The 26,731-nt window shown below is 41.1% G+C and overlaps 4 protein-coding genes across 4 annotated transcripts; 2 read left to right on the forward strand and 2 right to left on the reverse strand.

Annotated features, from left to right (window-relative positions):
* The first annotated feature begins 19,509 nt into the window (after positions 1–19,509).
* Positions 19,510–21,762, forward strand: LOC108048764 (low molecular weight phosphotyrosine protein phosphatase 1). The gene is made up of 4 exons (XM_017129623.2): positions 19,510–19,672; positions 19,733–19,914; positions 21,029–21,202; positions 21,266–21,762. The coding sequence occupies exons 1-4, from the start codon at positions 19,639–19,641 to the stop codon at positions 21,635–21,637; spliced, it is 762 nt and encodes a 253-aa protein (XP_016985112.1). The 5' UTR covers positions 19,510–19,638; the 3' UTR covers positions 21,638–21,762.
* A 116-nt stretch (positions 21,763–21,878) lies between these two features.
* LOC108048729 (opsin Rh2) lies at positions 21,879–24,034 on the forward strand. The gene is made up of 4 exons (XM_017129564.2): positions 21,879–22,010; positions 22,608–23,524; positions 23,645–23,678; positions 23,744–24,034. The coding sequence occupies exons 1-4, from the start codon at positions 21,912–21,914 to the stop codon at positions 23,837–23,839; spliced, it is 1,146 nt and encodes a 381-aa protein (XP_016985053.2). The 5' UTR covers positions 21,879–21,911; the 3' UTR covers positions 23,840–24,034.
* A 590-nt stretch (positions 24,035–24,624) lies between these two features.
* On the reverse strand, positions 24,625–25,153 carry LOC108048744. Its single transcript, XM_017129580.2, has one exon. The coding sequence runs from the start codon at positions 25,151–25,153 to the stop codon at positions 24,728–24,730; it is 426 nt and encodes a 141-aa protein (XP_016985069.2). The 3' UTR covers positions 24,625–24,727.
* A 37-nt stretch (positions 25,154–25,190) lies between these two features.
* Positions 25,191–26,036, reverse strand: LOC108048740. The gene is made up of 2 exons (XM_017129577.2): positions 25,958–26,036; positions 25,191–25,888 (listed from the first exon to the last, which is right to left on the reverse strand). Exons 1-2 carry the CDS (start codon positions 26,000–26,002, stop codon positions 25,559–25,561), a joined length of 375 nt encoding a protein of 124 aa, XP_016985066.1. The 5' UTR covers positions 26,003–26,036; the 3' UTR covers positions 25,191–25,558.
* Positions 26,037–26,731: the final 695 nt, after the last annotated feature.

The following is a 26,731-nucleotide window of genomic DNA, read 5'->3' on the forward strand; positions in this document are numbered from 1 at the left end:
TAACATCAACATGCTATTTCTATTTAAATTTCGCCTTGGGTCCATAGCTGCACGTAGAAGATAAAAATATATGTATAAGTAAGTACGAAAAAAGGAAGGTGCACGTGTGGGGGCGGGCGATTTGGGGCGTGGCAACAAACATATTGCTGACAGAGTTAAGCAACAGCTCTTCTCGCAGTGAATGAATGAGTGAATGGCAGATGATGCGCAAGTGTGTGTGCTGTGTGTGGGTGTGTGTGTGCTTGGGTGTTGACTGGCTGTGCGTGTGAGTTAGTGTTAAGTCAGGGACATTTAGTAATTCCGCAGGCATATCAAGGACAACGTACTCATAAATACCAAAGGCAAATGCCACAGAGGCAGCAGCAACAACAACTGCATCCTTGTCTCGTCCCCTCCCTTTCATTATCTCCTTCTCTTTTCCTCTCTCTCTCTCACTGGCTGTCTGTTTGTATTTGTATGTATGGAATTTTTAACTTCATTATCGAACCCGGCTACCATTTCTCCATCTTCTTCGCTTTTCTAAACACGGAGAAAAATTGGTCTAAGTCTAAGAAATATATCTCATTTCGAACACTTATGATTAAACTTTTTAGTATATATAGTGCAATAATTAATTGCTTTGATCAATTACTTTAATGACGTTGAAAATACTAGTCGATATCGATATTAAAGTGGTTATAAGTTATTGAGATTTTCATGATAATCATTCATTATGAAATATGAAGTACAAGAATTAATTACTTTGATAAATTAATTTAATATACTTCGTTGAATGTTTTCTATATTTCATATCAAATAGATATTAATGTGGAAAAGTAATTGAGGTTTTAAGGATACGACTATTAATCAAGACGTCCTGTAAATAAAAACGTTGCAATTGTTATAATTCTTCAAAATTACCTGGCGTTCCTGCCAGTGATAGTTAAAAATAGTCAGATACTTTATGGACCGCATTTCGTTCGCTATACTTTTTCCCGGTGTAGTCATTGTCTCTGCTCGCATTACTCAACATTTTTCGCAGTGCCAGGCTCAACGGCATGCATACCTAATGCCCAATGATGTGCACACGGGACCCTCGACGAAGACGACAAACGACGAGCCGCTTCTCCATCATTGTCGCTGCCAGTTGTCAGTCAGTCGGAGAGTCCGGGTGAGTGGATTTGGATTCCCGGGCGGATCCGTCTTGCAAGACATTTAAAAAATCATTAATCTCATTGCTGGCCAAAGGCAGCGGGAAACGAACGGTGGCGGATTGGAGACCTCTGCCGCCACTCGATGATCAACCACTGGCCTTTTCCTAATCCAATTGCTTGAAAATTTTTCACTTTTTGTACCCTATGGCCTGGCCCATAAATTCATTTGCTGTCCGCCAATGTTTTGTTATTTATTTGACTATAGCACGTTTTCCTGCGTGGCACTTTCTTCGCCTCGCTCGCCCCGCCCCCTTTTCGGAATCAGGACCTTAAAATGATATGCCACGCCCACAGCTCACAACTCGAAGTCTTACAGCTGTAGAACTGTCAGCAGTCGAGCGGCACCGAAACTGAAAGGGCACGCGATTTATAGCACACCTAGACGAAAGTTTTGCATGGGAGGAATGTATTTCGAGCACGTTTGCTCAATGAGAAAACAAATAGGAGGATTGGGATTGGGATTGGGATTGGGATTCGGATTTGGAAATGGAAATGGGAGTACGCGCACGCTTGAAAGCGACCGCGAGAATGGGAATTGAATTTATAGCGTCTATTTATTTGTGCGTATGTCAATGCCAAGTGTCGGTGGCGGCGCCAAGGCCGGCCACAGTGCGTATGAGTGATATTTGTTGTGGCTGGCTGCACGCGCTTAAAAGTGAAATTTAATTAATTATGTGCCGCTGCCTGGAAAATTGTATAGACTCTCTGGCTGGCTTGGAAACGTATGCAATGATTTATGGACATTTCCCCAGAGGACTGTGGAGCAATGATTCGTTTCGCTATTTTGTCTGTTCTGCTTTTCAGTTGTGTGTTTCGCTTTCGCTTTCTGTGTGCAATTTTGACGCGACGAGCGACTCAAAAGCGCAACATGAGAATTTATTTGGCTCACATTTGTCTTCCGCCGACACTCACTCACTTGCACCCCACCCCGCCCCCTTTCCAACTCCCACACTCACGTTTGCTGGCCCGCTCCACATGGAACATTATTAATAGTTCTGGTGGCGCCTGCAATACCCTGTCAAATTAATTTCAATTTAATTAAATTTTTTCAGTTCAGTCAAAGCCAAAAAATAAATGAAAATTTCTGTCAAATAAATGTTAAAAAATTGACTCATTGCAAAGCATTTGAGGGCGACGCGTTGCTGTTTTTGCAGCTCCTTCGGCGGAAAAGTCAGCGAAAAGGAATCACAGCTGCAGAAATATTTACAAGCATTTGTTTTGCACCCCTGAAGTTCGCAAGTGCGTGTGTGTGCGACGTTGGGAATTTCTCACGCTTGGCACTGAAGCCATTTTTCGCCGAATACCCAGGGCCGCTCCACCCCGAAAACCTCCCAAAACTTTGGCTTGAGCCATTTGCCACTGGAATAGTTCAGCTCTCCTGCTGCTGTTGCTCCTCCAGCGCTTTGAAATGCGCTCATTTATCAATATGTCAGCTGTTGTATAACTATTAATGTTGCCAGTACTCCACCTCCCTCTGTTTACTTTCGCAGGCTCGTGCAGGTACAGTCGGGGTTAAAAACATAGGTCAAGATAATTCACTTAATCATTTCTCGTATCAATTCAAACATTTCATGACTAAGAAACAGCACATCCTATAATGAGGTTTTATTGGTAGCAATAAAATACTTAATTAGTTTTAAAACTTTATTTTTATATTTATTTTCGTTTTTAAATTTTTTAATTACTTAACAATTTAAAAATGAATTTTATTCTTGAGTTAATTGTGTATTATGCATAATTCATTTTTATTTTTAACCAAATAATATTTATTACTCAATGCCAAAAATATATTCAAACAACAATCTTAACGTACAATTTAATCATATAAATCATCTTGATGAACTAATTATTTTATAAATTAATTTATTAAAAAAATTTTTTTAAAAATACGATAAAGGATATACAACATTCTCATTTAAGAAAGCATGGGTCCTACAATTTGGGTCACAATTGTACATAGCCCGTTGAGCAAACTCAGCGCGAAACTTAGAAGGCATCAAATGCGTTTGAACTAATTTACAGCAATTTATTTTCATTCCATAGCCCGATGCATCAAGTTGGTTTTTCGAGACATATCTCGAGATTAATGCAGAATGCATTAGCATTAATAAATGATTGCTTTCAGCTTGCCGTTTTCTTAAATGATTGACTATTCTGCCTTTTGGTCTAATTAATCGTGCAAGCCCAATCACATTTCAACGCTGCGTATGAGTCATAAAGGACTCTGGTAATTGAATATACGCACTGCTGTGATTCATTAAACAAAACACTCGTTGCTTGATAAATGCAACCAAAGTGCAAATAAATGCATTTACCTTTAAACGGATTACCCGCTTAATAGAGCAGACTCAGCGGCGGCCGATGGAAATTAAAAATGCTTTTTCATAAATCGGTGGAGTATGGGAAACAAGGGGGCTTAGTGCCTGTCAATTCTCTGGCTGCCTGGCATTTCATTTGATTGCAACAAATGGTGCTTCTGGGAGTTCGGTCTGGTGTAGGACCTCCGAATGTACCATATATATGGCAGACTCTTTTGTGTACATTTATTTTCGCTACCAGCCAACCGGCATTCTTGCCATCTTATTTGCTTGTCAAACTCATCTGCGGCCCCGGAGGGTAGAGCTTGTCATTCGGCATGTGGGCGAAAAAAATAATACAAATTATGGCAAATGGGAGCAGATTTTAATAAAATTCAGCAACAAAAACGCAATGAAAAATGGGAGCAGACAGGACGGAAAAATCACGAAGCACATACACACAGATACTCGCCGAAATGTCAACAGCGAAATGTGGAAAAAAAGGGCATCATGAAAGCCCAGCAAAACTTTCCAAAGGAGAAGCTCCTTATATTCCCCGCAATCCCACGTTATGTCCAACACAATTTTCACAAATTAATTCCCTGGTTAAATGAAAAAAACATTTAAATACATTTTCAACTTCTTAATCAGGAAAACAAAAATTAAGCAACCAATTGACTTTTTATTTAATATTAATTATTAATAAGCCGTTGCTGGTTACGCTTGATTAAGTCGCTGGCAAAAGCTGGAAACATCTCAACAATACGAACATTAAATAATTGTGTATCACAGAGCACACAAAACACGGGAGAAACGGAGCAAAACATGCCGCATTAATTCATGAGGTGACTGTCAATGGGATTTCCGGTTTGCAACTTCCGCTTTTCACGCTCCGCGCCTGACAGCCACATATGTCGTGCGTAAGCAGTGCCATTGTAATGCTATCTCATTCACTATTAATGCAAAAATTGTATTGGTAAAAGCAAATTGAAAATTTAAATGAAAATTCCATTGTCAACATGTCAGAGCAAATTAATGCGGCCGCGCCAAATCCGCAGATTTCTGGTCGCAACCTTTTGAATTATTTAAAATTAAAAGTCAAACTGTTTTGACTTCAGTTTCAGCCACAGGAAATATTTTTTTCTAAAGGGCACCAATTAACTTTGGTTAATCAATGATTTATTTGCATTAGTTAACAAGTTTAAGGCTAACACGTATAATTTTAAATAAGTAATGTTTTGCTGACAGATAATTTTAGCGTGAATTTATTTTCCGACTGCGACAGTAATTAGCTTATGTAACTGAGTTAATTTTTAATGGTACGCGTTCTAAGAGTATGCCAACTTTTACATCCAATCCGCCAGTTTTGTTTTTTCTGATAATGGCGGATTGCAAGTAACCGGAATTAAAAGCAAATATTTTGCCACCAGTAAAAACACAAGGCTACAAAGCAAAACAAAAACGCGGCCGAGTACAAAAAGTCATACGCTCAACAAGCTAAAATATTTGCTTAAACGCATATTTACTTGCCAAAAAAGGAAACCGAACAAAATTGGTTGGCAAACAGAGGCGGTACAAAAACATCAGCCACGCCAGCATCATTTGGCGAAATCAATTTTCCTTTCGAGCCGGAAAAAGTATAAAATGCAGCAAACAAATCAAAATTACCAAATACAAATGCGATGGGTGGGGGCCGAGTGAGTCACATATGCAGCAAAACACAACATGACGCCCTGTGGCGAGGGGCGGAAATTCGAAGTGATTGCTTGAGCCCTGGCGAAAATGAAAATGGAAAACCCCGAATGGGGATCGCCGCAGGGAGCGTCTGCACTTGCCTGCGAACTTAGCCCTCTTGATGGCGAAATTTTGAAGCGAAGAGCATGTCATGCATTTTAAATTGTGCAATCGGGGGCACAATTAAATCCTGCAGCAAAATGCATTTTAATTACCCAACGCCGCGCACCAGATGCTCGTATGTTTGACTAGCCCGCGGAGCAATTCAATTATAAACGGCGTGCAGGGGCATCGGCATCAGCTCCTTTTGATGCTGCAGGTGCCTGCGGGCCAAAAGGTCAACGCTTGGCTGGCTCCGCACCTGGAGAGCTATTCACGTGGCCGCCGCTGTGGTCAGCCGACCGCAATGCAAATAATTCACGTTAAGTCCGCGCAGTGCATCAAAGGAGCTCCAGTCCAGTCCAGGCCAGGCCAACCCTCTCCTCTCGACTGCTGTCAGTGGGATATCGCGTATACGCCTGCGAAAGGCGACCGCATGTGGTCTCGGTCGTAATTTATGATTATAGGCACCTCAAACCCACACCGCCGTAATTCCCACTCGAGTGCGGCTGAGTGGTTCTCCGCCGGCGCTGTCACAACCCACAACCCCGTTGGAAGGACACTTTTGGGGGGGTCGTCAACACTTTACGGCTATTAAAGGACTCGGCTTAGCCTGAATTAATGGCGGCGCATTAAAATCACAGATTAATGCCAGGCCTGTGCGATTTGTTTCTCGGATCCCCAACGATTTCAATAAGATACAACAAAACTCAAACAGAAATGGAATAACAACTGCTGAAGTTTCGCCCCGAAAAAGTAGAAAACTTTTGCCAACCTCATCGATGAGCTGATAAGTGGCAATTGAGACGACACGCGTGAGTCTCTGTATCAGTTTCAGTGTCTGTGCGAAGTGCCAAAGTTGAAAAAGTTATTTGCATGTAAATTTGTTGTTAAGATCACAAATGTAATACAAATAGCAGGGAAAAAGCTCAAAGAAAACTTTAGACAAAAGTCAAATGATTAAGTTGGCAAAGAAAATGCGGTGTGGGGTAGATGGGCGGTGCCGATAAGGAGGCAGCCTAATAGCCGGGACAAAGGATAAAATGCAAGGGGAAAGGCAAATGAAAAGAGTTTCATTAACGATTGCTACGTGAAAAACCCTTCATCCAAACACCCACAATCGGTCGTATTTTGTTAGTCTGCACACCCACTTACTCACACCCACACACACATCGCGAAGGGTATAGGCGCTGTATTTCCGTTTCCGCTCAACTGGCGAAATTCATTTAGCTTGGCAAAGTGGCCGCCCATCCAGCCACTCCAGCACTCGCTCCCGCGATGGCTCAATCAATGCCGTGTGCCCAATAAACTTTCATTAACTTCATTCGTCACTCAGCCAGTCAGTCGTTCACGGAGACTGGGTGCGACCTGTAAGTGTTTTGTAAACACGACTTATACAATTGGCTGCCAATATTTTTGCGCAAATGCATTGCCCCATGCCGACATATCAATAAACTGAGAGTTTCCCGCTCGGAAATCAAATTGCATTGGGAATAGAAAAAGAACACTGCGATAAAAATACTACTAACGAGTGAAAAAATTTAAAATTCTTTTAATATTAACTTTTTTATTTGACATATAAAATAAAAAATGCATATCAGATTGACTTTATTTTAAAATATATATATATATATATATATAAAACATTAAAAAAAATGTCTATTAAAACTTTTTTCAATTATATGTGTTTTAAATCACTATTGGTGTCTTTTCAGTTCAAATTGTTTGAGCTCTAAGAAATTATTTTAATCTATTTTGTTGAAAAAACCTACCAGGCAATTAAAATGTAAGGATATATTTTTTTTTGTGTAGCAGTGCCACTTAAAGTGAATACTTCAGGAGGTGCCAGCAATCAGGTGGCCAAAAAGTGGCTGTCAGAAGGCAAAAGATAAATGCAAAAATCCCAATTACAATCCGATTTCGTGGGATCTGACCCCCTGGCTCAAATGGAATCAGTCGAAAATTTAATTGAGCATTCAAAGACGCATTGACACGTGCGACAGACGAAATGTGGCGGCAGGAGTTGCAGGACCAGCTGAGGGACAAAGGACGAAGGACTCAGATCTAAGCATTACCAGAGGAACGGGAGGGCATCTGGTTCAATCCCAACGCCAAACTCGAATTGCTCCTGTCAGACAGAAATGAGAACGTTGCCAGGCAAAATTTATCCCCCAGTTTGTGTTTGTCACTCTATTCCGGGTTGTACTCCGTATTCAGCTGCTGTGGCTCCTGGCGGAGGTCCTTCAGTTTGCTGAGGGACATCTTGTTATCGAAGCTGTCTGCACGACGGGCAGGAGCCAGGATCCAGGAGCCCGGAGCCTGGAGCCAGGAGCCAGGATCCCTGCATGATTGGCAGTTCGGGTGGAGGCTTAGCCCAGTAACGAATGGCCGAAATGCAACTATGTTCCGTAACTTGACAATTTTTCTCGTCTACACCTGAACCAGCTGACCCGTCATACTTTAACAGGTGTCAGCTCAATGTCAACAGGGCCCAGGGAAATAATTTAAAGCACACTTAAACCCTACTCAACTTAACATTTTCGTTAAGTGTATTTAACAAATCTACCCAGCATGAATTTACACTACATGAAAATAATTAAATGCTATTGAAATATTATGTTCATTACAGATAATTTTATTACGCATATTTAATACATGTTTAAATGAATTCAAGAGTTAAATTGATTTATTAAAATACGTAAGGGATTCAACACAGAACTTTGTTTGTTAAGTAATTATCCCGAATTGTCAGTCTAGATTCATAGTTAATTAAATGAATTTATGAATCAAGAACAATGGCTGGTAATTAAGGCATACTTGAGAGCCAAATTAATGTGTGAAAAATGTAACTATACATAATTACTAACCATGGCGTTAAGCCAATTAAGCCAAATTAATCAATCACTAATCGCAATTTTATAGTAAAATCACAAATTTCTTCAATAACTAGTTCTAGCTTCAGCAAATCATAAATAAAAATATTTCCTGAGTAAAACCCAAGTAAAGTATATTATTTAAGAGCATTTTTACAAACTTTAAAACCAATTTAATTAGATCAATATATAGCAACTTTTTCAGAATAGCTACCCACATCAGTACGTCGGTAATTTAACAATTATTTTTTTCTGTGTGATTCTAGGGACTCTGTGGCAAAGATCAATGCTCCGACCTGGCGATACTGGCCAACAATTACAGGTCTCCGAGGGAAGTTCCAACTGCTGATTTCCCTTCAAAGCCGTCACGTCGCCAACTAATTATCAACATAATTAAAAGGTGCCGTGACAATCCCCGGCGGGCCACTGACTGATTATTGGCAAAAAGTGTTTAAGTATATTTCGTTTTATTCGATGCAGTATTTTTCTTTTCTAATTGAATCACGTTCGCCTGGCACTGGGACTGGCACTGGGACTGGGACTTTGGCCGAAATTGAGACTCTCGATGGCTGTCTCCTTTTTCCGAGATAGTTCCTCTGAGGCAGACACGCCCACATCAGCCCTCAATCAACACGCACACTGGGGGTCTGGGGACGAACAACTTAATCATCATCAAGTCAACATTAGTCACACTCGCAACGCGTTATCCTTCAGGCTTACACATGTGCGGTGGTGGTAGTGTGGAATGAGGACTCAAATGTCATTGCAAATGCCATTTGCAAGTCCCTTTGATGGCCACGACAATGAAGACATTTGGCCAAGAAACCCCAGCCTTGTGGCCCGAACGACGGCCATCTGGCTTCGATGGTTGCATTAAACTGATAATTATGCCTAATGCTATTTGTTGATAGTTCAGGGGGGCGGAATCTAGATTAGCGCCATCAGCGCCGCGGCGGCGATTTCAATTCGAACGTGCACTATTTAGGCTCGACTCATCAGTTGCACTTGGTGATTGGTGATTAGCCAGGCGATACAAGTACATATATGCTCTCTGCAAATGTGTGCGGTAAGGTTCGCATTGGGGACATGTGGGGAGCCTACCTGGGTATCTGTTTCAAAAGGTTAATTACGCACGTTTGCATATCACGCGCCACATACTGCCTTCATTGTTTATCTAAATTGTTATTGCCAGTGGCACTGCCACCAGGGGAATGGGGGGGGGCGGAAAGGATAATGCCGCTTCTCCCTTCGATAGCATTGCAATTTAATTAAGTCACGCAGCATTTCGATTTGAGCTTTAAATTAAACATGCTCTGGAATGGGATTTCCCTAATGAAGCCCAACATGGTTGGACATTCGATTGGATTCGTAACATTTTGCTGCGTAAAGTTTTGGCCATTAATTTGGATGCTTTTCGTGGTGCAGATGCAAACAATTGCAGACAGCGAGATAATTGAATCGTGAAACCTGATCAGATGAATGTTATATCTGACTATTGATTTAGTTGGTGTTTTTGACTCGATTGTTGTAGTATAAAATGCCTTTTGCCGCACTACTTGTTTTGGAAATTGAAAAGAAAATATATTTTCCACATTGATAGAGAATTCTTCAGTGAAAAAATGTTTATTTTTCATAAATATACAAATTCTCAGAAAATTTGTGAGTAGATTTATGTGTTCAAATATATAGTTTTAGTATCTTTAATTAAACTATAACTCATATATAAGAATATATTCGTTAATATAAGCAAAAAAACATTTATGTTAAACGTTTGGTTAAGCAAAAAACCTTGTTTAAATGTACCTATACTCAATTAGCGACAGAGAATACTAAATTCATAAAAATATGAATAGTTATATCTAACAGCAAAACAATTTTCTGTATTCATTTGAAAATTTCAAATATATTTTTGTGTAATTGTCTAATATAATAGTATTTAGTATTGACAAACTAAAATGGAAATGGCTGTTATAAATTTCCTGAAAGAAGGACATTTTTTTAAACGAAAACAAATAGATAAATGTTTTTTTTAAGTCTATCGAATATTTACTTGTAGAATAAAGGGATTTATTGTATTCATTGAAGTGTGTGAAAAGCCAAAAAACAAAAGACGGACATGGCTATCTGCTGGAGGCTAACAGAATAAGGGGTATCTAATAGTCGACCTTAGCTTTTCTTTTTGTTTCTCAATCAAATTATTTCAATACATAGTATGCATTTCATTTCTTTCTCTCGATTTTCTGTTATTTTCCCAGTGTTTCACCCGTCTCGAACTCCACTCCTAACCCGTTTCTTTGTTGCCGTGAGTCTCGGCCAACAAAGGTAACAAAGGTAACAAACAGGAGCACAACTATGCAAACAAGCGCCAAATTTGGCCTGCCTCGATGAAGTTGCTGCTGTTGCTCCTTGGATGCTTTGGGTTCCTTGGCAGCTTGGCTCCTTGGTACCTCGGTTCGCCTTGTTAGCCCGGTTGTCTGCGACTGAGTGCTGTCGTTGCCACGTTTGTTAGACGAGCCAGGCAAGCGTGAGACATTTGCCTCCTTGACTTTGGCACGCGCAGCAAACTCACTCGTTTTGTCCCCACTCCTTTTGATGCAATTTGCTTGCACAGACAACTCGTTATTTTATTGTTTGCCTGCATTTGCAGCATAAATTTCCGCTGCAGCAGTCACCTTTCCGCTCGTGCCCCCTTTTTTCCCCCATTGACTGCGAGAGCAGGTGACTAATTTGGCACTTCTGTTTTTGTTGATTGCTTATTTGCCATTACCGCGCAAATATCATTTTTATTCACCTGTCTGTCGCAAGTGCCGCTCTTGGGTGGCCCATTTTATGGCCTGGCAATGCAAATGTGAAAGCAAACACTGTGTTTTGCTGGCCTTTGTTCAATTATTGTACTGCTGCTGTTGCTGTTGCATTCGAAACTGCAAAATCCTTTTAGCGCTAAACAGCTCAACACATTAGAGACATTTTATTTTCGTTCTGGATGAGACAGTCGGGAGTGTTGTGCTTTGAAAAGGCCAGAGAGGGGAAGGGCGAAAGCGAGAAGGGGGCGGGGCAAGGCCAAACTGCTAAAAGTGTGGCAATTGAAGCGGCTGGTTTGGGTTGGTTGCTTTTTTTTTCTGCCTCGTGTTGACTGCTTAAGAGCTTAAGTGATATTACACTTGAAGCGCAGCAATTTCGTCCGCCGAATGACGCAGAGTGGGCGGTGCGAATACAGTTCAGATTGAGATTGAGGAGTGGGCGGAGACTGGGGCGGAGGCTAAAAGCTTTTCGACAAAAAATGAGTAAATTTTGCGAAAAATTCTAAAGTGACACTGCGATAATCGCGTAATCGATGAAGTCTGTCATTATCACGAGCCAGGCGCTGGTGTCAAGGCAAGTCAATAAACGAAATTTACAATGGATGAAAAGTCAGCGAAGCCAATAACAGCAACATCACTCATACGTATGGTACTCGAAAAAGACATGCTTTTAAATTGTTGTACAGAACATTAAAGTTAAGTCCTCAAAGTATTTATTTCAAGATGGTCAAATCAAACATTTGTCGCCGTTTAAAAACAGTCCCAGTCAAATCATTTAAGTTTTTCTTTTTTGATCATTGTTTTAAACCAGTTCTTAACAGGTAGACCAAAAATCGCAATCGTAGCCAATAAATATATTGTATTTATTTGGCTTTGTTTATGCTTGTAAAATTTTTATAGTGGATTTAAAAGGATTACAAATGTATGTACACATCTAAAAGCGTTTTTATTTATTTATTTATTGTACACTGTAGCCAAAAGTTTAAACTTATGGAACAGGAAAAGAATCGGCCATAGTTGCAATGACTTTCGGCCGGAGTATCAGGATATCTTTACAGTTAACTTATTGTCTATTCTTTACATGCTGGGGAGAGAGGTTGATAATTTAAATTAGTTGAAGTAGGTTGGTTGATTTTAGAAAGTTAAGGATTTGTTGGATATTTTCAAATGAAGGGTTTATTAGTAGGTCAGTTAGTTTTATATTTGGGTTACTAGGTCTGTGTGTTTGATAAGCGGTGCATTCGTTGAGAACGTGTGAGATCGATATGGCGTCGTTGGTGCAGAATCCGCATTAGCTGTTTATTGGTTGGGAGAATCGGTATTCATGGGTCAGTCTTGTGTGTCCTAGGCGAAGTCTGATGATCTTGGTTAGCTCTCTTCTTGGTAAGTTGCTAGTTTGTGAATTTTTGGTGTAGTCGTTTATGTTATTCATTGTTAGGCTTATGTTTTGGTACCAAGGGGACGCTTTGACGAGAAGATTTGACTGGTTTTTAAGGAGATTGGTTTTTAGGAGTTTATTGATGTCGGTGCTGTTTACATTCAGGATGGTGATTAGGGGTGACACTGTTGCTTCTTTAGCTGCTGCATCGGCGCATTCATTTCCTCTTATCCCAATGTGACTGGGGACCCATAACAGTTTGATTTTTGGCGTGTTTCTTATGAGTAAGTCTCGGATCGTTGAAATATAGAATGACTCGTTGTTAATGTTTAGAATAGCTTCCAATGTTGCAAGTGAATCTGAACAAATGCAGGTTTTCCCCTTTATTTTTTTGGCTATTTTAATAGCTTCCAGGATTGCAATTCCCTCTGCTGTAAATACCGACGAGTAATTTGGTAGAATGGCTTTTTTAATAACCTCCTCTTCTGAGGTAACTGCAAGGCCAATAATTTCTTGGCTCTTGGATCCATCAGTATATAGGAAGCTAAAGTTCTTGTTAGTCAGGTTATTCTTGATTTCTAGGAATTTTTTTGTGTAAGTTTCCTTATTTGTGGACGATTAATTGGATGTCTATTAAGCTTGTGTCCATAAGCCAGGGAGGTTTGGATGGTTTGAGCTTGAGAGGAGCTGATATAGGGATATCTAAATGCTGACAGCTATTTATGCATTGGTTGATTGTAGATTTTGTGTATTTTTTATTTTTCTTCTTGGAGATCCGTTGTATGATTTGATTCAGAGGGGTGTCTTTGGCCTGTAAAATGGTGTGAATGGATTTTGTTTTTAAGTTTTTAAATCCATAAATATACATGATATGTAGTACTGAATGATTAATTCTTTTAATTTTAAGAGTGTGAAGGGAGTACTTCAAATATGTTGTCTTTACAAGATTTACCACGTTCAGTTTACCAAGAACAAAGGCCGCCAGCTGGATGGTGTTGTTGTTCTTATTCCCTTTTAGCCAAAAAATGCAAGTTTTGATTTTACAATTGCCAGCCGGAGGGTCAGGGGCAGGCAGATTCAATTTGACAGTTGCGAGAATTCAATTTTCCTGCCGTCATGTTGCGGATTAGTTTCGTGCTTGCCCCGAAAGAGCCACAAGAGGGTCGTCTCCACAGTCGGACGTTATTTTGAAGGGGGAGTTGCCAAGTAAGGAAGGGTGTGCAACTTACCATTGCACACGCACAAATGAGAAAAGTTGCCAGTTTCGAAAAGTGCAGGAAACTTTATCCAACTGCTGCTGATGCGCTGCCCATGGTTTGCGGCTGGACCGACAGTCATGGCCAAATAGCAAAGTTTGTGGCCAAGTCATGTGCGTGCGGCATTGAAATTGACGCGCCAACAATAAGAGAAATACAAAAAAAAAACAGCTGCAATCAAAATCGGAAGTTGGTTCAATCTCCAATGCATCACATCATTGGACTGATTGACAACTCGGAGATAAAACAAGAAATGTGGTCGAAATTGAGTCAACGATGTTTGCGAAATTGGGTGATGGCCACAATGGAAAATATATTAATTGAGCAATTTCCATTGATCAAAAACATTTCCAACAGAGCTGTCCATATAGCTCAACATTATATTGGCTTTATTATATTATAATCAAAAGAAATAAATTTAACAAATAGACAATCAAACAAAATCATTTCATTTTCATTTCTTTTAAAGGAATGTTCATACAAGATTGTTGCAATGGAGTTGCTAGGCTTAAAGAAACAAACTACAGAAAACATTTCAAATCGATCAATTTTGATGCTTTAATTGCAGAATTGAAATTTCAACTTTTTACTCCGTGAAACCTATTCAAATTTAAAATTGGTTATGTCATGTAATTATAAAATAAAGAATGCTTAATAAAAAGCAAACAGTTCTAAATTGTTTAGTTAAACTATACAACTACTTGCAACAGAAAATAAGTTTGCGGTCAGAAACTTTGAAGGAAAACATTGAAACAGAGGAACCATTAGGGCCATGATCTGTGGAAGTGAATAGTTTCCCACTTATTTCGGGAGATTTATGGGCATCTAAAAATTAAATTATGTTTCTTAACCAATTTAAAACCATTAAATTCCTCACTTTGCACCGCCAGCACACCTTAAACTGAAACAGTATTCGACAAAACAAAAATGGTATGGTTTCTGTCTAGGGGCTTACTTTGTCATATGTACCCCAATTCACTCACAAAGGCTGACCGGAGATGGAGAGAAAAAATGTGGACGAAATGACAACTGAAAAGACCGATAGACCGGAGTGAAAGAGGCTCAGTCGACTGACTAAATGCTTAAATACCTAAAACACCAAACGGAAGCAAGAACAACACGCACCGGCAAATCGAGAATGGAAAACAATTTGCTGGCAACGTTTTGGGCTCATTGTGGCAGGCCTACATCTTCATCTTTAGTTCTTCATCCAGTTCCATCTGCACCCCGAAATAAACCCTTTTACCCTTTCCACGCCAATTTCCCCCCAGTTGTTTGCTGTATTTGTTGTGACAGTGGCCCGAATCAAAACCGAAGCAGGTTGATGGATTACAACCAAAAGGCGGTAGCTCCACCAGTGCCCTCCTCGAGTCATTGTGGGCGTGGCTGGGTGGGCGGGGGAGAGAGCAGAGGCAGCTGCACGATTAGGCTTTTGTTTGGCTATATGTCGAATTTCTATGGCCACACCCAATCCAATCCTAGCCAGCCTTTGTATCTGCGGCCAAAGTGATTTGTGTGCCCTTGGGGCATCGGCAAGTACGTTTAATGAAGTGAAGGGTTAAATTTGGCAGGGACTTCGGGGCAAGGCACCGAAGGAAATGCCAAGTGGAAGCGGCTTAGACTCACACAAAGGACCTGTGCCAGCAAAGGGAATCAAGGCGGAAAATCTCATTCCATTCGGCCAGCTCAATTGGAGAAAGTGTCGGCTTCTTAAAGTGGGATGCCAATTTTTAAAGAAAGGGATCTCCCAGAGATGAGAAATACTTCAGAAAAGGATTGGTAATTATTTTTTATTGGTTAAATATATTTTTTCACATATGTATATCTTTAGATGATTTGGTCAAAAACAACATTATATTCTCTTTAGTATTCGTCATGTTTATAGCCATGCTCCTTGTTCTTTCTTTAAGTATAATTTGGACAACATTTTAAGCAACATTTGAACTTAAAAATATTTATTCTCTAACAAAAAACGTACTCTTCTTTTAATATAGTAGATTTGGGTGTGCAATAACTGTTTATAAAAACCAAACAATTGTTTTATTAGTATGCCTTAAATGAAAACTATGACAGCCCTAAAAGTACATTTGCTCTCCAAATTGTATACCCTATGTATACAAATAAAATTAAATATTATTGTTATATTACCATAAGTAATATTTTTACTGTTAAAAGTAATGAACACTTTTTTTATTCCGATAAAAATTACGTTAGACCGCTAAGAGTACATGTTTTGTGACTTACACTAGACAATTACCGTATAGATGACTTTGAACGACCTTCACATAAACTTTGCGGCGAGCACACACTTGCATTTAGGTTGATGGGCAACAAAATCATTTATCATAACCAACGGCCGCAGCGCATTTCTCTCAAGTGGCGTATGTGATTGCGGCAAAAGGAAGGCCAAAACCCTTGGCCAATAGCAAAATCCAGCCAACGCCGAACACTCGCATAGCCATAAATCTGCGGACTGGGCAAAAGTTGCGGATATGCGAAACGGCAAACGGCAATGGCAACCATTTGTCTAATTTTAATGGGCATGCTAATAGAGCCATACTGCTGGTCAGTCGGACACCTGACCCTGACCCCTGACCCCCGACCCCCGACCCCGTGGAGATCAGGATCCCGTCGGCAGGAGGCATGGCTCAGGTTTGCCAGTCGAGTTTTAATTTATGTGCGGCAAAAAGTTTTTGGCTCATTAAATACCTCAAAATGGTAAATGACTTACGAGCCGGCCTGAAGATGAAGATGCCGCTCCAGACGATTGACTTGGCCCCGGAACGTGCTCCTTCCCCGTTCCATTGGCCAGCCTCTGCATCATTTGCTGAATTGCCGCTACGTGCCGCATTATCGGCCACAAAAAATCTCGGCCAGACGACTTTTCAACTGGCTGCCGCCGTCGCTATTGATGAGGTCGAATTTAAGGTTGTGGAAATTGCCAAGACGCTCGGCCATATTTGCCTTTGGCTTTTTAATGAGCCACGGTTTGTTTGGGTTTCCTCCTATCCGCCTATCTAAGGTCAGTTTCCTGCATCATTTGTTAATGTTCTGCCCAGACATTTCTCAACCCAGGGCACACGAAGCCCAAAAGATGGCAATACAATATTATTGTTATTTATCTTTTTAAAAATGTTTGAGAGATAAGATAATGCTTGAAGGGAAAATGTTTATTTTGTACTTCGTTTGACTTTCAATATTTAAAATCCAAAACGAAATTGTGGGCAATAATATTTTAAAATATACGCAGTGTGATTCAAGACAATGTAGTAAGTTTCTCCTAAGCCAAAAACATTGACCTTAGTGCCAGAGCAATCGCTTTGGCGATCAACATTTTTCTGTCAGTGTATGCAATCTGCAGACGTCAATTCGTAATCTTTGAATGATTGTGTTTAATCTCTGCGCTTGTTTTCCTACAATTCACTTTGGGTCTCATGAAATTATAATATACCAGGGCGGCTTACCTTGATTGCAGCAACAATAAATATTTATTGCGCAAGTATAGAAGTAGCCACGCCTCTTTTATGCAGGCGTTTTAATTTAAATTTCACACCTGAACGCACAGTAAAATCCCATTTTAAGTGGCGTTTATTTGGCAACGTAAAAGGATCCTTGGCGTCGGTCGGCAACGAATCCTGCATATATGTTCAAATATGCTCACGGCAAATTTAATTTTAAAAAGTAAACCCGGAAATACGTATATGCACGCTGAACCTCAATCAGCGGGAAATTGCGGCAAACACAGCGGGAAAAGCTGCACTTGCCCACCCACGCAGCCTTTTCCGCCCTTCTTGGCCCACTTACCACACCTCCTCTTGACCACTGGCTCTATGTCTAATTGTATGTGCTTTTGTGGCCAAAACCATGAGGATGCTGTTGATGTTCTTGTGTTGTGTTGCTGCTGTTGCAGCAGCATTTGTTGCTGCCGTTGTTACCCCTTTTGTTGCTGCCAGTGCTGCTGCTGCAGTTGCACCTTCCCACCGGTCAGGTAATGTAGTTCCTGGCCGGCAACAAAGTTGTGTGTTTTATTAGTTTCTTCTGGGGCTGCAGCCGCATTTTGCGTTCGCCGCTGATTGTTGTGCTGTAAATTGCATTTGTGGTCAACAAAAAGCATTTGCCAGCCAGGTCAGGCCTTAGCTTTATTTGCTCTGCAGCTGTTCGGGCTGTTTTTTGTTCAACACGGCTGCTTCATTTAAATTGCCATTAGGTGCGGCTCTTGGCCGACTCATCCTTTAATTTGGGGAACTCCACAGCATTACGGTTGCCATTAGCCAATGCAGCAGCGCACATAAGCGGCAACACTTACATATGTATGAGCAGATAGTCGCACATTTCCGCCTGTGTGTCTGCCCCGTTGGGTTTTCTTTCCTTCTGTGAGCGATTTTCGTGCCACATTTTTTCGGATTTTCCCACATCTTTTTGCAGCTTTGCTCTAAATATTCAACACTTTCTCACTGCCGCCCAGCGCCCACCTCCGTTCGGTCCTCTCAGGTTGCTCAATTTGGTTTTACGTTTTGCCTGCTTCTGTTTTTGTCGGGCCAGCAACTCGGAGGGTTTGTTTTTAATTAAAACAACAATGCAGTGCCAGAGCCACACTTCCGTCCGGCATCTAACCCGCTTTTCACCACCCCCTGCATGCGAGCACATATTATTTCCCACTCACCCGGTGACTGACTGACTTGTTGCTGTTGTTCCTGCTGTTGTTGCTGCTGCCGCTGTTGCTGCAACTGCTGCATGTTGCTGTTGTGTTTTACTTCTGCGCTTACAATTTCATTTGTCCCGCTTTTCCTGCCCCCTCCGGCCAGCGCCCTTTGTTTTGGCCTTTGCTTGTGTGTTTTGTGTGAAAAGTGATAAGTGAAATATGCTTTTTCAGCTGCATTTTCAATTTAGTCGTTCAATGCAATTCCAATTGGATATTGCCAATGGCCAAGTTACAAGCCAACTTGCTCCACTCGTCCTTCCCGAGCGTGGGGCAAATCGAAATAAAAAATGTGGTATAGTAGTATTGGACCCTCTGAAATGTTCAAAATTAATCCGTTCAGACCAAACTCGTTTAATTGAGACTGAAATAAAATCAATTCCAGCTGCATTGTGCGGCGAGTGCCTTCATGACATGACATCAGCATAAAGAAGGATTGCCCTCATCAGTTTTACACATTGAAATAAGATGTATTAAAGTGATTCATACTATATTTGGGTTTGAAATGCTAAATGCGAAAAATTAAAGAACGTTGGCGTTTTTCTTTGATTAGAATAAAAAATAATGTATTTTGTCCTATTCAAAAGACCTCAAATTATTTTTAAAACTTGTTTTAATCAATAAATATTTAATAAAAAAACACACGGATGATTTTAAATCTATTGACTATGCAATAAATTATTAGACTGAACCTTTCTACATATATAAAATACCTAAACAAATTGAGATTTGCCTAAGGATTTATAATATATAACCTTAAAGTTATTTTTGTCTTCAGTGCATGGCTTCTAGCCATTTACAATATGAGGGAGGGACTGGAGCTAGCCTCATCAAATTCCCCTTACCAACTGAAAGTTCGCTGAACCTGTTGACTAATTTCGAATGCAACTCGCGACAAGACTCTACGTGGCCACCACCTGACAGCCACGTGACACTATCCTGCCGACCGCCCCCTTTCGCAGAATAATGGCATTGTGGGCGTGGCATACAAGTACAGAAAAAGCGCCATTGTTCTAGCAAAAAAAGGTCAATCTGATGGGCTACAAGTGCTTTAAAAAGTGCATTAGTGGGGATCATAATCTTAGGAAGTGGTCATTTACTGCACCTTGAATTCGGGTTAAACGGAGCAGGCCAGCGAGTCGACAAGTCAACTACCTAGTAAGCCGGGTCATTTTGGCCCCGACATGTAGATGTAGCAATTGTGAAGCTCAGTTAAAAATAATACATGTCTGGAAAGGAAGGTGAAAAATTGGTTTAAATTAAAGGTAAAAGTGGAGTGATAAAGGAAAGATATAACGAAAAGGAGAAATGACGTTTAAGAAGATACTGTTTGTGTGCATGGGTGAGCTGTGATTTGAAGGCGTTTGTTGGGAATTTATTAGTCGAATGTTCGCAATTACAGGCAACTCTTGCAGCTCGCCAATGGCCGAGGTGATCATGCAGAATCTGATGGTCAAGACGAGCCTCTACTGGGAAGTGGACAGCGCTGGATTGAGGACTTGGAACACCGGACGGAGACCCCACAAAAAATGTTTGCAAATTCTGCGCGAGCATGGACTGCGATCCGATCACTTTTGTCGTCAGGTGAGCTGTAATTATACCCGTTACTCGTAGAGTAAAAGGGTATATTGTATTCGTGCAAAAGTATGTAACAGCTAGAAGGACCCTATAAAGTATATATATTCTTGATCAGGGTCACTAGCCGAGTCGATATAGCCATGTCCGTCTGTCCGTCTGTCTGTCCGTCTGTCTGTCTGTCTGTCCGTATGAACGCTGAGATCTCGGAAACTATAAAAGCTAGAAGATTGGCATTTTGCATGTAGATTTTAGGAGTTCCTACGCAGCGCAAGTTTGTTTCAAAATGGTGCCACGCCCCCTCTGACGCCCACAAGCCACAAGCAGTGGCCACAGTTTTGATGCTATTATGAAAATTTTAATTGATATGTATTTATTTCGTCAATACCTATCGATTGGCCTTATAAAAGTTTGCCACGCCCATATCATAAGCCCATTTAATGGATTAAAAAGAACTCTACCACCAAAGTGGGAATAAGACAGAACACCGTTCTGTATTAGAATTAAAACTTAATAAGACCGATTTTTATACCCGTTACTCGTAGAGTAAGAGGGTATATTGTATTCGTGCAAAAGTATGTAACAGCTACAAGGAAGCGTTTCCGACCCTATAAAGTATATATATTCTTGATCAGGATCACCTCCTGAGTCGATATAGCCATGTCCGTCTGTCCGTCTGTCCGTCTGTCTGTCCGTCTGTCTGTCTGTCTGTCTGTCCGTATGAACGCTGAGATCTCGGAAACTATAAAAGCTAGAAGATTGGCATTTTGCATGCAGATTCTAGGAGTTCCTACGCAGCGCAAGTTTTTTTCAAACTGGTGCCACGCCCCCTTTAACGCCCACAATCGCTTATATACGATTTTAAAAATTTAAATATTTCGGAAAAGTAAAAATGCAGTTTTATTGTGTTTATCAATACCTATCGAAATGTAGAAGAAATTTTTCAAATCGGACCATTCGTTAAAAAGTTATGCGTGATCAAAGTTTCTATCTCCATCTCCCTCGCACTCCCTTTACCTGAGTAACGGGTATCTGATAGTCGGGACACCCGACTATAGCGTTCTCTCTTGTTTTTGTTATATAATTATATAATTATAGAGTTATTATATTTTATTTTCTACAGTTTACTGTGAATGACTTTAGGTACTTTGACTATGTTGTGGCCATGGACGAGGCCGTGTTCAAAGAATTGCTGCTCTGGGGTAGTGGGAATCCAGCAAACAAGGACTGCCATGTGCTTCTTTTGAGTTCTTTTGGTAAGAATGGACTGCCAGCTTTTATAGAAAGCTTGTCGCCGGTGAGTTTGCCAAAACATTGAGCCCTTAATGATATCATAAAAATCCCAACATTATTTATGTAGACACACAAGCTGAAGAACTTCCGGTGTGCTTACTACCAGATCAAGGAGTGCTGCAAGCAGCTCATCCTCAGCCAAAAGGTGGACATTGTCAAGTACGAACTGCCTAGTTCTGAGGATGAAGATCTATACTACGCCAACAAGGAGAAGGCGACTCAGGAGCTCGACTCGGTGGATCCGATGCCAGAATCAAGCAATGGCAGTGGTCTGTACATTCTGCCACCGGAGGTGAGATCTCAGTCGTCGTCAACCGATCCATCCTACTCAAAGGCCTTGGAAAACTCGCTTCTTCCCCCGGCGATGCCCTCCTGCTCCCAGGGAACTCAGCGAAAATTGTGCCGGAAATGCGGACAAAAATTTCTTGCGGCGCTTTAAATTTTTTTTTTAATAGTACTCAAACGGAGGCAATTTGAAAAGCCTTCCGACCATGCCCTTAGACTATGTACCGTATGAATCTTAAAGTGAATTGGTGGAAACATTAAACTGACTGTTATCTGGCACCTGTCCGCCGTCCATTAGCTTTTCCACCTTTCTGATGGGCGGCTAATTGGCTTAGGAAGCAGCTATAAAGGGCTGGAAATTCGGCACCTTGGCTCAGATCTAGTTCGATGAGCATTCGTGTAGTCGAAGGGGTTGCGGGTAGCTGAGCATGGAGCGCAGTCATTTGCCGGAGACGCCATTCGCCTTGGCCCTTTCTGGGCCCAGGTTTCAGGCCCAGTCGAGCGGCAATGGTTCCGTGCTGGACAATGTGAGTAAAGGGGAGAGATTCCCCTATCAGATGGCTGATGAAAATTTATTGAGTTTGGTAGCCAGAAGTCTGGAAAAATAATAAGTTCTTTGTTTCTTTTTTTTATATTTACATTGAAAGGCTTAGCAAAGTAGTACTAAAAAAGTGCCCCAGTGATTTTAAATTATTTTTAGTCAGTGATTGTAATCCATTTTGACAATAGGTTGATATTTCTGTAATTTAACCTATTTAATGTTACTCAAATGATTTACATATGAATAAGCTGTTCAAATTTGGTGATATTGTCCATTCTGGAAAATTGTAAAATATTTAATTGAAGTTTTTGACTCATATTTTCTGCCTTTTACAAATACGATTCTTATTAATTTCTACCGTCACTAATTTGAAACATTTTTGTCTGTCTCACTATTGTCTTTACCAATAAATAATTGAAGAACTTGGGAAAATAAATATTTTTAAAAATAAGTCGGTGGTACGCGTACGTACGTTTGAAAGTATATAAATATCATTTTACAATGTTCTTCTTGATCTTGTGAGAAAAACCAGAATAATCCACAGATTGTTTTCATTTATCATACATTTTTGCTTAACTGACAGGTGCTGCCCGACATGGCGCACCTGGTGAACCCCTACTGGAGCCGCTTCGCCCCCATGGACCCCATGATGAGCAAGATCCTGGGCGTGTTCACCCTGGTCATCCTAATCATCTCGTGCTGCGGCAACGGAGTGGTGGTCTACATCTTCGGTGGAACAAAGTCGCTGCGCACGCCGGCAAATTTACTGGTGCTCAACCTGGCCTTCTCCGACTTCTGCATGATGGCCTCCCAGTCGCCGGTGATGATCATCAACTTCTACTACGAAACCTGGGTGCTGGGACCACTGTGGTGCGACATCTACGCGGGATGCGGATCGCTCTTCGGGTGCGTGTCCATCTGGTCCATGTGCATGATCGCCTTCGATCGGTACAATGTGATCGTGAAGGGAATTAACGGCACGCCCATGACCATCAAGACGTCCATAATGAAGATACTGTTTATCTGGATGATGGCTGTATTCTGGACCGTGATGCCGTTGATTGGCTGGAGTAGCTATGTGCCCGAGGGCAATTTGACTGCCTGCAGCATCGACTATATGACGCGCCTGTGGAATCCGAGATCATACCTGATCACCTACTCCCTGTTCGTGTATTACACGCCTCTGTTCATGATCTGCTACTCGTATTGGTTCATCATCGCCGCCGTGGCCGCCCATGAAAAAGCGATGCGGGAACAGGCCAAGAAGATGAATGTCAAGTCGCTGCGCAGTTCGGAGGATTGCGACAAGAGTGCCGAAGGAAAGCTGGCCAAGGTGGCCCTCACCACCATCTCGCTGTGGTTCATGGCCTGGACCCCGTACCTCGTCATCTGCTATTTCGGGCTCTTCAAGATCGAGGGATTGACACCCCTGACGACCATTTGGGGAGCGGCATTCGCCAAGACGAGCGCCGTCTACAACCCGATTGTGTATGGCATTAGGTGAGTAAGTCACAAAAATACAAATACAAAAATATATGCACCAAAGTATTTGAATTTTTTGTTGGTTTTTGTTATCTTAATAAAGTTTAAGTCTAATTTAAATTTTTGTACACCCCCAAGTCATCCCAAATACCGCTTGGTGCTCAAGGAGAAGGTAGGGCATTAAAAGCCATTTAAGTCGTATTTATATTCCTTGACTATTTCCGCTTTATTCTGCAGTGTCCTATGTGCGTGTTTGGCAACACGGATGAGCCCAAACCGGATGCACCTGCTTCCGATACGGAAACCACATCTGAGGCAGATTCAAAGGCTTAGGCCGACCGAAATACTACAGCAATTGCCTACAAGAGGCACAAAAATGTATAAAAAAAAGTGATATGCAACATCATAAAGTGATACAAAAATGTAAAAAAAAAAAACAAATAAACTTAAGCATAACAAAAATTGTAGTTGACAATTAGACTTGGACCTTTGACATCAAGGTAAAATAAAAGAAAAACGTGCAATGGGTTTATATTTCTATTTATATTCTGATGTGATTGTTTTTACAACAAATTTGAATCTTAGTTTTATATTCTTGGAATATATGTAGGTATGGGATATAAAAGTTTTGTTACCATCCTTCAGCAAAAAATAGTGCCGAAGCTTTAAACAGCAGCCTTTGAGAATGCAATTAAAGCAGAGCAAATGATTGAAAATCTGAAGGGAAATTTGCATGCAGCTCGCTAGCTATTTCTTGCATTCTTTCTAGTTTCCCTGCATTGGAATTTGCCTCGTTTCAAGCTTGCCAAGGAGGGCCCTCCAATGTCACAAAATCCACAATGCCAGTCCCAGGACACGGGTTTCAGGGCCCAACTCTGGCATCTCGGGCAGATTCATCTTCATTGACACACATTTCCCCGCAGCTAATGTCGCTATTTGCTTTGCGATGCTGCTGTCTCGCGTCTAATGATTATAATTACGAAACAGGAGCCCTCCAGCCATCCCCGACCTCCGTCCTCCGCCCCACCACACATTTGACTAATGAGCACTAGACTGGCATCCCAAAGCAACCCAACCCCAGATACCATCCGCCCAGAATGAAATGGGGAACTGCACTGTTCTGTCTCGAGTTGACTGTCTAATTAAAGTACAACAGAGGGCAGAAGGCACAAAGAAAGCAGACTTGACGACTGCCAGCGATCGGGCTACAGTGCTCCATAATCACCACTGCCAGACTTGAAGTCTGCTTGCTCCGCTAGAACCTCGCCCATCGGAAGATTTATCACTAAAGGCCTTCAGTCTGACCAAGTGCAGATCGAGTACATGGCGGACGCAGTCCTTAAACCGCTCCTCCTTTTCGCCATTATAGAAGTGTTCAATGCAGGATATCATGTCGGCTTGTGCACTGTCCAAAACGCCACGGGCACTGGATTTCTTTCCAAAGGCCAACTTTCGGTAAAAGTAGTCGTGCAGTTGCGTATCCACGGAAATGGCAGCCTTCCAAGCTTCATCGATCCTCGTCTCATCGGTCACATTCATCTTCTTGGCCACGTCGGAGGCCATTTTCTCCCATCGCGGACTTGATGCCCATATCGTAAGCAAAAATGTAAGTAAAATTAATCCAAAAGATTTTGACAGCCAACTCATGGTACACTATGTGTGTAAATAAATGAAAAATAAATGGTTTTTACCAGAAAACGAATTTAAGACAGTTTATTTAAAAAACTCGCATCATAGGACAATTTGTTGATCAACATTTAAATTTCAAATTTTCTTAAAACTCTGAAAAACCATTAAAACTTTTATTATTTATTAAAATTACCAATATCCAATACAATAATATTCAAATGTAGAGGACAATAAGATTTCAATCCACCAATGTATTGCTAAAGAAAAACACTTTTTTCTTTAAATATTTGATTAATTTAAACATATTTTTTTCAAATAAAACATTTGGAAACACATTACAGCTGAATTTGTAACACTAGAAGAAAGTTAAAATGAGATTTCATTGACTCTAAATTTCTCTTTGCACTTTTGGTATTATTCAGATCACCAGAATAGGCCGATACGCGAAGCTCCTGAGGTGGCTCCAAAGATGGCCCAATGCTCGCCAGCCAAACGATCCAATGCCGTATAGAAGCCATTAAAGACGGCATTTACACAAGTTTTGTGCAGGTCGACATTTTGAGTGGTTCTCAGCTCAGTTTGGCAGTGGGACAAAGCCAGTTCCAACGTCTCCAGTTGTTCCTTGCCATCAGCTTGGGCATCTGCAGTGGAGGGTAACTTTGTTTGGGTGATTACCTGAGCGGTTTTGAACAATTGACTGGCCCATTCGAGTGACTGATCTACGGCCACATTTTGTGCAAGCGATTGGCCGGTCTGTTAAGGAGATTTTGGGTACTTTAATACCTCAAGAACAAGTATTGATGTAGCTAAATATAATCATACCAAAACAGCCAAGAGAAGGAATGTGATCAGCGTTGTACTCGACATTTTCGGTAAACCTTCAATGAGCGACTGAAGCACACTTTTTGAAAATCTGGAGACATCTACGCTTATCTTTTGTTTGCGCTTTAATAGAGTTTACAGTCTCCATTATCTCTCTATCTCTAGGTGCAATAAAACACGATAACCTCAACCTCATTATGCTTTATGTTGGTTATATTTCTTGGGATAATTAGATAGCTTTATCAGCGGCCAGCGGAAGTGGCACTCGGGGATCAACTAACAGTAGCTAGTGCCAAAAACAAATAGCCGGTAAACAACAACCGATTCGTGGATGATTCATTATTCGATTTGGACTTTGGTTGAAGAGATTTATTTTTTTACTGATTTTTCCACCCCGAACTAACGAACTCTGACACAGGCCAAAGCCGCAGAAATTTTGTTGCCTACTTTGGGGGCACACAACTTTTGCATCAAAACAAAAGCCGCAAACCCAAAACAAATTTACATACATGCACTTTCGGAGGGAGCGTGTGTGTCGCACTTTGCTTTTTTCCTAACCGATTTCGGCATACACATATACACTTAGTTAGGCTGCCCGAATGCGGCTGGATTTCATTCTGTGCCCGGGCATTACCATTTTTTGCTGCTCCGTGAATTTCAAATGCCACAACTTTTGCATTACCAAAACACAGAGCATTTCGGTTGGGGCTTAGTTTGGAGGGGTGGCCAAAACTTTTACAAGTTGCGGCAGCGGCTGCTCTCGTTGCTGTTGTT

The sequence above is a fragment of the Drosophila rhopaloa genome, unplaced genomic scaffold (genome assembly GCF_018152115.1).
Source record: "Drosophila rhopaloa isolate 14029-0021.01 unplaced genomic scaffold, ASM1815211v1 contig_155, whole genome shotgun sequence".
Classification (NCBI taxonomy): Eukaryota; Metazoa; Arthropoda; class Insecta; order Diptera; family Drosophilidae; genus Drosophila; species Drosophila rhopaloa.